Below are 14,269 nucleotides of genomic sequence, written 5' to 3'. Positions count from 1 at the left end.
GGTGGCCCATTAAGAGACTGGCATATTGGGGGGGCCATCCTAGTACCCATGGTTGTTCCCATGGTTTGGACAAAATGTTTGTTGTTAAATGTGAAGTTGTTATGGGTGAGGATGAAATGGATGAGTTTCGTGACGTTGGGGTGGATTTCTAAGCGTTGTCCATTCTCTTGAAAATATCTGAGGCAGGCAGCTATGCTGTCATTGTGAGGCATGTTGGTGTATAGGAAAGTGACATCCATGATGGCAAGGATGGTTGTTCTGAAAGACATGTTAATGCTGTGGAGTTTCTGGAGAAAGCTGGCTGTGTCATGGAGGAAACTGGCCCTATGTGTAGTGAGTGACTTCAGGATAGTTTCTACAAAATCTGATATTCCTTTAGTAACAGTGATGTAGCCAGATATGATGCATCTGCCTGTTCTCTTTTTTTTATCTTGGGAAGCATGTAGAAGTTCCTGGGGCAGGTTTATGGGGGATGAGGTTATAGAGTTTCTCTTGGAGTTGTTTGGAAGAAGTATGTGAAGATATATTTAAATTACTGTGTTAAGTGTGGTGGTGGGGGGGTCTTCTGAGTTCTATAAAGTACATCGTGTCACTGAATTGTCGGTTGGTCTCATCAACGTACTCATCACGGTTGAGGACTACAATGGCACCCCCTCTGTCTGCTGGTTTGATCGCTATCATAACTGAATGTCAGGGACTGAATAACTACCTTCTCAGCCACAATGCTCAGGTGGATGTAATGTTTGTTAAGGATTTCAAAGTCAATATTTTTTCTAATGCGATTGATGTAATGATTCATTGTGTGGTCTTGTCCACTGGGGGGGGGCGGGGTGTCCAGTCAGATGATTCCTTTTGCTTATGATTGTCCGGGATGCGGTAGTTCTGAGTGGTATCATCTTTGTTGTGAAAGAATTCTCCGAGGCAGAGTAGGTGAAAGAATTATTTTTGTTCACCATGTTAGTAGGATACCAATTTCTGCAGTGGTGCAGAAGTTCAGTCCCTTGTCATGGTTACTCTAGAGCAGTGGTTCTCAAACTGTGGGGTGCATTCCCCGCCCCCCCGGGAGAAGTGGAGGAATGTTCGGGGGGATGGGACTAGCCCCCACAGGGGGCAGGGAGGGTGTGCCACACTTCCATCCCCGCTTCACCCCCAGACCAGCTCTACCTCCAACCCTAATCAGCCCCCAGTCCTGTTCCACCTCCACCCTCATTCCCTCTCCATCCCAGACCAGCTCCAACCCCAGCTGCAGCTCTACTCCACCCCCAGCTCAGCTCTGCCCTCATTCTCTCTCCATTCCCAGACCAGCTCCGTCTCTATCCCCAGCTCCTCCCCCATCCCCAGTTCTGCCCCCAGCTCTGCCTTCAGCCCAAGTTCCGCTGCCGAGGAAGCCTTGGCTATGCAGTAATGAAGGGGAAATGCAGACAGATTCAGTTATTGCGAAAAGGGAGGCACAACTGAAAAAGTTTGAGCACCATTGCTCCGGAGGTGTTGTTCTGTTGGTTGTGGAGTCATAGTTGGTTCCACTTTTTGTTTTTGTGTTGGATGGCTTGTTACCCGGGGTTTTCAGAACCCTAAGAAGTGGTAACTTAACTGTTTCTCTCCAAGGGGTAGTAGAAATAAATCAATGGGAACACCATGCTTCCATCTCATAAATGATTGATACAAGCAAGTGTGCTCTTATCTAAAACTACTATTTATTAGATATTAAGCACACACCTGCAATAGGTTGAGGACATCGCAGGTATTGTTACCCATAGTCTGAGATGGTTTCGAGTGATCTCCAGCTGGGCTTCCAGGGACCCTCCTTCCATCGAGTTGATGGGGAGTTTAGAGGTCAGCTCCTTGCCCTATGAAAAGCTCCCGCAAACTGCTTTGCGGTATTTACTTTTACCTAATCTTTTATAGCTAATTCTAACAAAGCATAAAACCTATATAGTGGCTCCTAGCGGGTCAGCATAATAATCTCTACTGGATCACCAAATCTCCTAATTTCAACAAACTACTCACTATCTCAAAACATTTGTAGCTATAAAAACAATAGGTCAGAGGCACCTAAAACCAAGGTCTCTATTCACTCACTCTCTTCCATAATTTTTGTGTCCCATCCTCCCATTCTGATTAGCAAAGTGCAAGTATGCAGTCGTCTGACCTTGCCTAACAAAAGCCTAAAATTATTCCTCGATATGTGGCATTTGGTTTTCAGCTGGCAATGGCTGAACATACAAAATAACTGACTGCGGTACTATCAAGTTCTGGGGTACCGGAATGTTGAATTCCCGGGTAACAGGCTGTCACCATGTTTTCTGATAGTTGTTTTGGGGTTCCTGCATGATTTCCAGTAAGTTTCGTGATTATTTTTTCTCCCAGTGTGTGGGATAATGTAATGGATTTTTTGTTTGACATGGTCCCTTCTGGAGTATGTGAGGTGCAGAAGATGGTTCCTTAGTTTTTCCAAAGTATGTCTGCAGAGCTGTTCAGCGTATGTGGAGTTTTATACGGCATATGTGGTGGTCAGAAGGTTGTAAAAGGCGAGTTCTCTGGGGATGGTATTTTGTTTCTTGCCTTTGCTCAGGAAGTAGCTCAGAAACTTTGCACTGTTAAGTTTGGTTTCCTTCTTGTTGTCGTTGTGGAGTTTCCATTCAGTAGGAGCAGGCAGATTATCACGGTCTCCTAGCCAAAAAACTCAAAAAACAAGGAAGAAGAACTGGTTTTGAGACTAAAGAATTGGTTGATTGTACAGCAGATACCTGGCCTTTAATGTAATGGAGGCTCAGGCCTTTGGAAAAACAGGTAACAGGAACCCAGTAAATTTTTTTAATAGTGGCCTGCAAGAGATTTATTGCCTTTGGGCACACTAGAAAAACCCATTCTCTTGCATGTTCTTTTATTCTTCCTCATTATTAATTTAAGGAGGAAATCCAATAGCTGTCTGAAGTATTTGTGCTATATAAGAAACAACAACTGGAGTCTCAGCAGGTCTGAATAATGAAAAGGACCTTGATGAATTAAGTATCTCATGAGCAAAAATAGCTATTAGTCTGATGTAGATAAGAGAACCATGGTCTGCAAGGCCAAAATTGGAAAGTTAGAATCAAAAAGGCATAATCCCTATAACTTCCAAGCTACTTTTACCAACAAATAGAAGGCAATAAGTCAAGCACTCCTCAACTAGAAGGAAAAAAAAAGTGTCCATCTTCTAAGACTCCACAATGAAACTTCTGTATAGGTAATTTGCAAACAAGGTTATCTTTTAGAATTAACTATTTGGGGCTAGAAACACAAGAATATCCTAGCTCATTTTCCTTTATTTCTGTGAAGAGATCTCTCAGCTTCATGTGGGCTGCTTCCTCTAGATGTAAGTGGTTCAAAATGGAGATCTAGATGTTACAGACATTGGCAGGATTTCTGAGTTTCTGGATCTGTTTGTTTCTAGTGCCTCCTTTCCTACTGATGTGAACAATGGTGATGTGGTTGTTGCTTTCTATAAGCAGAACTTCTAACAGCATTCTTGGAAGGATGATTTTATTGGACTTTCCAAATGACCTCATCGCCAAAAGGCTTATGCTGAAACAAGAATCTTCAAGATCACTCCGGACTAAGGGAAGGCTTGGCTACACGTTGAGTTGCTCCTGATTAACTTTTCTTGATTAACTCCATGTGTAGACACGAATTCCTGAATAATAACGTCAGAGAATTAAGCAGAATAAATCAGCGTGTGGACTAAGTGTTTTCCCATCTGAGCATCTCGCAGAGAAGTAGAGAAAACTAAATACTGCACAAGGGGTATTTAGCCCTCAATCACCACTGGGAGGAGATTAGTCACAAAGCAAAGTCCTGAATAATAAAACAAAATGGGAGTCTTACAACTGAGGAATGAGAAAGGTGAAAGACTAAGCCTCAAATTTGAGGCTTACTTGTCTTGTTCTTTGCAACGATTGGTAAGAAAACTGGCGCTGAAAGCAAAATAAGTCTGAATGTATATAATTACATAATCTTGAATTATTTTGTAATTTTCTCCTTTTTCTATTTCTGCCATCAAAATTACCACTTCAGAGCATTCCACGTGATTTCTGTACAATGTGGCAACGTCTGCAACAGAAAAGAAAATTGCCAGACCTTGGCATACTGGGACAGCAAGTATTCCTTACAAATTAGGAAAGGACCTGGAAGGAATGCTAAGAACCACTATACTAAGCCACTGGAAAAATCAATAGCAGTTTGGAACTCTAAGGAAAGCTTCATGTAATGCTGGTGCCAATCATCAAAAGTAAAATCTTGCTTGGGGGATGAGGGAAGGCTATATTAAAATAGAAACTGGCAAAATCCAACAAGTCTACTCTTTAAAAACTTAAGATATTACATGCTCTGAAAACAGATTTGCTTTCTTTAACATTTATTTTTGCTTCATCTGTCATAAAACAGAAGCTTTAGTAAATGGAGTAAATGCTTGTTTTATGGCATGTTTTAAACATCAGTATATTTGTAGAAATTCCGTTTCTTTCTTCTTACATTAATTATTCACTGAATATACAACCTTATAGAGGCAGTACAAATGGAAAGGGGGGTGGTGAGGCTAGTTTCAGGGTGGGTAAAAATCAAAGATTTTTTTTTTTAATCTGATTTTTTTGATAAAATGCTTTTGGGGGGGGGAATCTATCTAAAGATAGTTTTAATTAAGATACATTATAGCTCAAAGATATCTCATCATGGAATAGGGATTATAAATTCTAATTCTAGGGTATGAGACAATATATTTATGTAATGTTTAAGAAAAGTTTTCTAAATGAGTTCCAATAGTTCATGGATTAGGGACCCAATCTTATGGGGTTCCAGGGGCTTCAGTATAGATTATTTAGGTTAATCTTTCTATCTACCCAATGGGACTCAGTGCTCAGTCTAGAAGATACTATCAGAGATGCTTAGTTTTACAGTTCTCAAACTGTGGATTTGTGTCTCCAGAGGTAACATGCTTGTTAATAGCAAAAATGTTTTTAAATAAATAATATATAGAGGTGAGAAATAACAGACCTCAACCCTATTGTCCCTCTGCAAATTTGTGTACACAGAGTCAATCCCTTACCTCTCTCTAAAAGTGCAAAGTTTCAAAAAGTTCAATGAATAGAAGATTGTTGGGGGCAGAATAAATCTGGATAAGGAGAAATCTGGAGATAAATGTGAGAAGGGAGGGATAGGCAGTATAAACAAAAGTGAAACTGTTTGAGCAGCATATTCCAGAAGTCTTGAGGTCTGAGTGTAGCCTTCATTGATTTGAGATCTACCATACCATTCTCTCACTAGCAGGTAAAACCTATAATTGCTGCAGGCCATAAAAGAGACCCAGTTTGGGAATATTTTAATGAAGTTCCTCTATCTGTGGGTAAGACAGGCATGCGTGCGAAATGCAAACAGTGCAACAAAGAAATGCAAGGCCTGGTTGCCCAAATGAAACAACATCACGAGAAGTGTTCCTTCTTAGGAGGAAGCTGTGTTGAAGATGATGAAAGGAACATGTCTGAACATGCAGGATCTTCAGGTTGGTAAACTTTTTTATTTCATACTTCTTTCTTAAGGACTGCCTGTCTTCCTTCTGGACCTTAAATACTCATGTTTGAGCAAAAAAATAATGGTTGTTTCTCTATGATACTATCATTTTAGATGCAGTTTTGATAAAAAATAAACAGCTGAAAAAGGCAGATCTTCCTTTTACAATTTCACCTTTAAGGTAGTACTGAGTCAGTGAATGCAGTGAGTAATACTAAATGAGCAGTATGGTAATAAATTAAATAACTGCATTGACTTATTTTGTTTAGGAGAATCCATCTTCAACATACAGGATTCTGAAGACTATCCACCTTCAAGATCACCATCATCTTCTATAGTTTCAGAGTTATCTGCCAATGATAGTGTTTCAGTCACATCATGTATGTCACATAGCCACAGTATATCACCTGTAGCAAAAAGAGAAAAAAAAAAATCTCCATCATCCAGAAACAACCAGTTTGTGATAAGAACCAGCAGATTACAAAAGAGGTAATTGATTAAAAAATCGCCCAGTTTGTTCATGCAACAAACTCTCCTTTCCATAGGATTGAGAACCCACACTTCATTAACATGTTTCAGTCATTAAGACCAGGATACAGTCCACCCAACAGAGCAGATGTTGCAGGCAAATTGCTGGATAAAGTGTATGAAAGAGAAACTGAGCAGTGTGCAAAAGGTCTAGAGGGTAAAATTGTTAACCTGAGTCTTGATGGGGGGAGCAATGTCCACAATGATCCTGTCGTATTTGCTTGTGTGACAACAGAAGAAGGGAATGTCTTCCTCACAGAAACAATTGATACATCAGGAAATACACAACACACAGCAGAATACTTACAAGTAGCAGCAGTTAAAGCTATAACTGTGAAAAAAATTCAAACGTCTAGTACGCAGCTTGGTCACAGACAATGCTGCAAACGTATCCAAGATGAGAAGAAATTCTTTAGAAGAGAGTCCCAAGCTAGTAACATACAGTTGCAGTGTTCATTTGATGCACCTCCTAGCCAAAGACTTGTTGAAATTGCAAAATACTTCCGTAACCACTTTGCAGCAGCTGCTCTGAAAAAAACAAGCTAACGCTCCCACAAGACTTGCAATGGAACTCAGTAGTGGACTGTTTTAAGCACTATATCAAGAACTGGCCTAATCTAATGAGAGTTTGTGAACAAAATCATGAAAAATAGATGGCACTGTCACAGCCAAAGTTCTCAACATTGGGCTTAAGAGAAATATGTTGAACACATGCTGAGTACCCTGAAACCTATTTCTGTAGCCTTGAACAAAATGCAGGGAAATAGCTGTTTTATTGCTGACGCTGTTGAAATTTGGAAGGAACTGAGTAAGATCTTAAAAAGAGAAATATGCAATGACAGAGTTAAATTACAAGCATTAAAAAACAAATGGGACAAGCACTATCTTCAGCTCATTTTCTTGCAAATATTCTCAATACTCGGTACCAGGGTCAAATCTTAACTGCTGAAGAAGAGGAGTTGGCTATGACATGGACATCCAGCAATCATCCCTCCACAATGCCAACTATATTAAACTTCAGAGCTAAGGGTGAACCATTCAAGAAATATATGTTTGCTGATGATGTTTTAAAGAAAGTCACACCAGTGAACTGGTGGAAGTCACTTAAGCACTTGGATTCAGAGACTGTTGAAATGATAATCTCATTTTTAATGGCAGTAGCTTCTTCTGCTGGTGTAGAAAAAATATTTTCTTCCTTTGGACTAATTCATTCCAAACAGAGAAATAGTTTGGGACCTGAAAAAGCAGGAAAGCTTGTTTTTCTTTTCCAGATTATGAACAAACAGGAAAATGAAGGTGAAGACGACTGAGTTAGCTGCAGAAGCCAATATTTTAAGTTTCTCATGTTGACCTGGCTGACAGTCGATTTAGTTTGTTTGTTTTTTACATATTTCATTTAACTATTTTAGTTAAAAACAATTTTAACAAAAACAAATCTGATTTAAAAAAACTTGAACGTTTAACGAAATTCAAAAATTCATATGCTTGTTTTGTTAAATTATATGTTTGCTGTTGAAGAAAAAAAATCCAGAATACTTAACGTTGTTGTTTTAGTTAAATAAAACAATTTACATGTTTGTCTGGTGATGTTCTCCTCCTAATACATCATGGCAAGAAAATCCTCCAAATATTAATGATTAACCTGTTGAATTGGAGATAGTTCACCTCCCAATGACTTCATAAATATCTGCTTCAATTACCTTTGGTAAATGAAATAACCAATCATTCATTTTCTGATATAGCTATAAAACTAATCTGAAAAGTTTTCAAAATAAATCACTTTAAAAATTTATAGTGTGTACCTTCTAAAAATGAAACCTACATCTATCTCTGAGTTGTGAAGAATATGTATTAAGGTTATAACAACCAACAAGAATGCACTTTTATGTAGAAATCCATGATTAAATCGAGTCTTCCTGACTAGTGATTTAAATCAAATCCACCCTGGCTATTTTCAATCTCTCTTCAGTCATTTCAAAAGCTCAGTGCAAAACTAGGACTCCTCAACACTGATACTAAAAATGTTCTGTACTTGGAAGTCTGAACCTAAAGAGACTCAGGAGGAAAACAGAATTAAACAAGAACAACATATAAATAGCTGACAAATATATCTGTTAGTGGTATGCTGAACAGTGGGGGTGGGGGGAGGAAGAGGTCATGGGCATGCTCCCACACCTCTGAAAATGAAAGAAATTCAGTTTTCCTACTAATGCCAATTAGATTCACATATGGCCAAATGGCTTTTAGTATCTTAGCCTTCAGTTGTATGTATTTATATTATTTTAGTTCAATTACATAACTGCAACATGAAAGCCGTGCAGCATGGGATCACTGAGACGGCCTCATAGGTAGATATGCCCATAACTCCAAATACTGTTACAGCTATCAAACCCAACAATTGTATAACACCTGCTGAATCAGACAAATCTTTTCCTTCCTCAACAATGAGAGAAATGATACAGCCTTGTGATTAAAAGCACTAGACTGTTACTCAGAAAATTCTGGGTTAATTTTCCATGTCCACTGCAGTTTTCCTTTGACCTTCAACATGTCAATCTCTCTGCACCTCAGCTTCCAATCTGTAAAATGGGGTAATCATACTTTTCTCCCACTCTTTGTCTTGTCTATATAAACAATAAGTTTCTTGGTCCAGAGATTACATCTAGTGTGACAATGCCAGTTAGGGCTGCTAGGCACTGCTGTAATACAAAGAATATTCAATATTGTCATGATCCACACAGGAAGACTGGTGCATCCTGACACATCTGGGGCAGGAAGTTTTTCAGTTGGGGTGTGGCAAGCAGGACTCTTATGCAATGCGCAAGGTACCATGAAGCAAAATCACCTGCTTTGTGGCACATTTGGGGCAGTACATTGGAAATTCTTGATCAGCCTCAAATAATTTTAAAATAAAAATTTTTAACTGAATACACAAAGGAGTATAATCCAAATAGTACTTGTTTTTATTGTGTTATATTAAGTTTAATATGCTTTTCCTAAATTGTTCAATATTCCACCTACTTTTGTATTGACAATATAAAACTGCATTGCAGAATTTATATGGGGGAAAATCTAACCAATTCTTGTAATTCTGTATTAGGAATGAAGTCCCATGCCCTGAGAAAGCTCCCACTGATTCAGAACAGAGCACCCTGCCTGCTCAGAAACACAGATTGCCAGGAATACATTACTTCAACTTGCCAATTTTTGCACTGACTCCCCAGTGACACAGACTAGTTCAAGGCTATTGTCAAGATTTTCAGAGTCCTACGTGACAGAATGCTTCTCTGTCCACAACCACCTCTCATGACAGCTACACTGGAACAATGAAACTGTTGATCAATATGGCAAATTTATGACTGCAAGAAACAGAACTTTCATGGGAGCCAAACAAAGACAATGGAACTCACTGCCAGATGAAATAAGAATGACCAGCATTAGCAGAATTCAGAGCTAAATGCAAAACTCACTTAATCCAAGCTTTCCTGCAATAGTACCCTCAACTTTTGGCAACTATAAATGTTTTGAAAATGAATCCATTTTTATGTAAAAGCTTCCGTTAAGTAGGAAGGTCTACTAATCCTTGCAGTCAATCTTCAGCCTACGTGCAGATTTGAGGAAAGAATCAGACTTGTCAACCACTGGCAGTAAAGAAGTGGTCCTTTTCCTGGAGAGGCCACTAGTTTGAAAACTTTCACATCTAAGAATACCGTAATTATAACTAGATGTCAAAGTGAACATTTGTAACAGTGAACTCTAATAGAGAAACTATGAATTTGCAGTTCTCTAATGAAGATCTTAAGAATTTTCTCTTCCACTTTGACAGCTACCATTTCTTATAATACAACGTTTTAGCCCAGGATACATTAGATCTGATGAGATTCTCAGATAAACACGGATAAGGGAAGGACAAAGGAAGGTTAATAAGTAGAGCATAATTTTAGAACACTGCGCAGTCAGTGTGGGAGATAAAAATGTTGAGAACTATACATACAATTTACATATCTGTTTCCACCTTACAGAGATAGTACAGTAGACTATACTTTTCTGCTAAATGCAGCTTCAGTTAAGCAAACATGCCCACTTTCCAGAACTTGGAGAGAGTGGGATGTCCTTGAATTTTTAGCCTATGTAGATAAAACTGCAGGACCCTAACATGCCAAGTCCCTTCCTTACCTCAGTAGAAGTGTGGCAATTCTCCAAAAAGGGCCATATTTTTGGAGTTTAATATACCCACCGTATACACAATCACATCATATAGGATTTGAACGTTTATTTTAATATGTTTAGATGAGCTCTGATGTTGAGCTGCCAAGTGGTGCCATAAGTCTGTAGACGAGGTAAAACAATGGTACCCAAAATAAAAGTGTCTTTTTTTTGCACAGTTCCAGAAACACTGCAACATGACTACTGACTATAGTTATTACTGATTACATTAACTCAGAACCATAATGTGGTATTTATTGGTCAAAGCTACCAAATGACAACGTATTAAGAGATTTTTAGTGGTTTTGAAAAGGTCAAGGATTTCCCTCCCTGCCCCCCCGAAATGATTAAACTCTTTAGCATGTGTCAAAAATAGCAAATAACATTTTGCAACATACTAACATGAAATATTTTCACATTGCATATTCTTAATTGTTGAAGTATTTCACAAGTGATAACAGTTTTCCATACTTTCAAATGAACACTGCTGACCATATCAGTCTCAAACTAAAGGTTATGCACCAGGAGCATGTGTTCTCATGGCTCGCACAGCATAGCGGGTAGATATAATGTATGTGAACTCCTATCATAACGCTTCTCCAATTGCAAGCTTTTGTTCATAAATGCAGCCTCTAGTCTTCTTAGGGCAGGTCTACACTATGGCAGGGATCGACACTCTGAGATTGATCCACTGGCGGTCAATTTAGTAGGTCTAGTAAAGACCCACCAAATTGACTGCAGATCACTCTCCAGTTGACCCCAGTAGTGTAGACATAGCCTTAGTAGAAGGTTTTAATTTGTAATAGCCTGTGCATGCACTACTAGCTTTTGAAATACTCTAGAGACTAGCTTTTTAATTCTGTGTCACTTATACACAGGTCAGTATTAGTGTTATGCATGACAATACACAGCTTCATAATATATATTTGCAAAAGCTATTCATAATAGAGAAGGAAGTGGCCCAACAAAAAGTAGTGAAGACAAAGTTCACAAACAAGTCCTCGCCTCTGAACTGAAGAGGGATGTAAAGCATGTAACAGCTCCTACCAACCATGTCATTAATAATCTGACAAACCCATTGATCCTGAATCACATCTAGAGGTGAATATCAGCATATCTGCATGTGACATCAGATAGACATGAGACTCTACTGACAATAGCAGATGTTGGTGAAGAACAAATGGAGAGATTGGTGAGAAGTACACTTGATTCTGATGGGACATCTAGCTCCTTCAGCGCAGTCAAGAAAACTGTCATCAAAACGTTTGCTGACATGGCCAAGACCACCAAATTTGGCAAGGGAAGAATCACAGTAGCTATCAGTCCAGATATTGCTTCCGCAGAGCCCTGTCCTTAGCAAGACAAAGATGTTTCAATGGGAACTGTTCTTAATCACCCAATAGGACTATGTGCATATGTCAGACAAAGCTGAATGAGGGCATCAAGTAGGAGCTCAAGCTGAAAGAATCCATGAGCTAAAAACCCACAAGCAAAAAATCCACAGTGTACATCAGCGATGCCATAGCCATCATACCAATGATGGCTGGAGACAAACTCCACACTTTTGATGAATTGACTGCTGAGCATTTGATGCGGGTCCTAAAAGGATTTGACAAAGCTAATTCTGTAATCAAAGTCTTTGAAAGATACGACAATAGTATCTCTGAAAAATGCAGAAAGACAGCACAAGACAGGATATAAGGTTAGCTGCAAGAAATACTAAGTGATTGGTGGATGCTCTGTGCCTCCATGTGTGGTATTCAACAAGCAATCACCTGTAAAATTCCCCGGTTAATATAGGATTCAAAATTAACTTTTCTCAGAGAATTGAAAGTGCTCTCACAAAATTAAATGTCCAATTTATCATTTGACAGCTAAAAGACCTATGAATATGCAAGAGTTTACTTAGGTAATATTGTATATTACCTATCTGTAGACTTCCTAAAAATTAATTTATTCTTCCAAAATATCTGTTGATAAAAGTTATTTTAACTTAGAACATTTTATTCCCATTTTTAAGAGAACATCTTTGATTTGGGCAATGGATTCACCACCAATGAACATATTCATCTGCCATATTCTGGTAACATTTGCAAGCCATTATCAAGTAGACTACTGTATACAGTGCCTTCTCGCTCTCTTTTTTTTGGAGGGGTGGGGGAGGGTCAAACACCAGCTCTTGCCTTTAGGCAGGGAAGTCATGAAAGAAAAGTGTTAGAGACAGACTATTCATTTTCTTAATTCTCTGATCCTACAAAAGGTCAATGCCAGATCAGTTCATCTAATGTATGGACATCATATCAATGCCATATACGACAGCTGGAACTTCTCCATGGCAATGACTATTAGTCATATCACCTGTAGTAAGCTCTCTTGGAAACATTACAATAGCACATACTAAACAGCATTTGTATTACTGATAAAAATATACAGTTTTATTTTACTAGCAATAGATATACTGTGTCTCCCTACAACCATTGAGATCACTGGAATGCTACAGGGGATAAGAATGCTGGCCAACATGAATCAGTAACATCTTAGTATGATACTTTCACTGGTGTAAAAAAATACAAAACAGATTAAGAATGTGTGTTATGCTGTATTAGAGAGTGTGCATGCATATACTGTTTTCAAATATTTTTCACTATTAGAGGATCCTCAGAAGCGTTCAACTGGACTACATAATCAATGTACTGCATGAACAGTAATTTTTACTTGAAAAATGTTAAATATCGTAAGAGAACCACTAAGAAAAGCATTATTATGTCAATTTAAAAAGAAAATTTAAGTTGGTAGAAAGGATTTTATTGAACAAATTGCACTCACATTAAATCAAGAAACTGTTTTCGCCACTTGAAAAATGTGGATTGAGTTTTTTAATATATGATTATGCAAAATATATTAGTGACAATCATGGTGTCATTGTGTTAAAGTTCTAAATAATTCTACTTACATTAAAAATGAAGCTAGCCGCTTATTTAAAGAGCTGCAGTGGCTATATTTAAAAATTGTGTGTGTAAATACCCATAAAACCAATCACTTTAAGCATATGGTCTAAACATACTCGATCTTCCTGAAATGTATTTTTATCTTACAGTAAACAAAATCTTAAAATTGTACAAATATGTACTTGTATGTCAAAGTAAAATTATCAAATCAATTTCACAACTAAAGAAAAGACATACATTCCTCACTGAAGAAAAGGGTAAAAATCTTTCTTCCAACAATACTTCTATCCTACCTGTATCTTCAATAAATTCCACACATTTTTCAACAAACAGTGGTATGGGCTTCTCAGGTGTAACCAGATCCTGTAGGGGCATCCCAAAGTAATTACTTTCCCAGTTTCTACGGGTTGGAGGATTGAATGCCTTAGTTTTCTTTTTCTGCTACAACAAAACATACCACAGTTACTCCAAAAATATTGTAATTAAGCAGTGTAATAAAACATTCACAATACAAACCTTCAATTAAGATCACATCTACAGTATGTGAGTTTTCCTTAATGGCAAAACTTAAGTAAAAAGATACTTAAAATAGTGTGCTTTAAGTAAAAAGCATTCTGACATAATGGAAATGACTGGTCATATCTGCACCAGAAAGCAAACAGGATGATTAAAAAAAAAAAAAAATCCCAAGAACAAATATGCAGCCTCAGGAATAGAATATACTATTTGTCTAGAGTTACAGTGACGCTTTTTCTTCTGTATTTAAACTAATTAACATGTTAACATGAAACACCATTCAAAGTGAAATTATAATGATGCCATCTTTCACAACAAATCTACAGACGTCAGTTATGATTATGTATACACAAAAACAGATGTAAAAAAGATTCACATTGACAACAAAAGAGGTAAGAATATTTCTGCATCTTTTGAGAACCAAGTTGCTTCAGTATGTTTTATATTAAGGATACTGCATTCTGCACATTAGTTAGTTTACTTACACACACACACACACACACACACACACACACACACACACACACACA

At 37.9% G+C, this 14,269-nt stretch overlaps 1 protein-coding gene across 2 annotated transcripts in view; it reads right to left on the bottom strand.

Moving 5' to 3' along the window:
- ARHGAP5 (Rho GTPase activating protein 5) overlaps nt 1-14,269 on the bottom strand; it is a 76,663-nt gene that overhangs the window by 34,174 nt on the left and 28,220 nt on the right. The window contains exon 4 of one of the 2 annotated variants that reach the window (XM_024196028.2): nt 13,517-13,664. In XM_024196028.2, coding sequence (XP_024051796.2) covers nt 13,517-13,664 — 148 coding nt within the window. The remainder of the gene's footprint in view (nt 1-13,516; nt 13,665-14,269) is intronic. The other variant, XM_024196029.2, reaches the window with a different exon arrangement.

The sequence above is a fragment of the Terrapene carolina genome, unplaced genomic scaffold (assembly GCF_002925995.2).
Source record: "Terrapene carolina triunguis isolate 2854851 unplaced genomic scaffold, T_m_triunguis-2.0 Scaffold96, whole genome shotgun sequence".
NCBI lineage: Eukaryota > Metazoa > Chordata > Testudines > Emydidae > Terrapene > Terrapene triunguis.
Note: the sequence above shows the minus strand (reverse complement) of the source record. Positions and strands in the feature narration are given on the sequence as shown.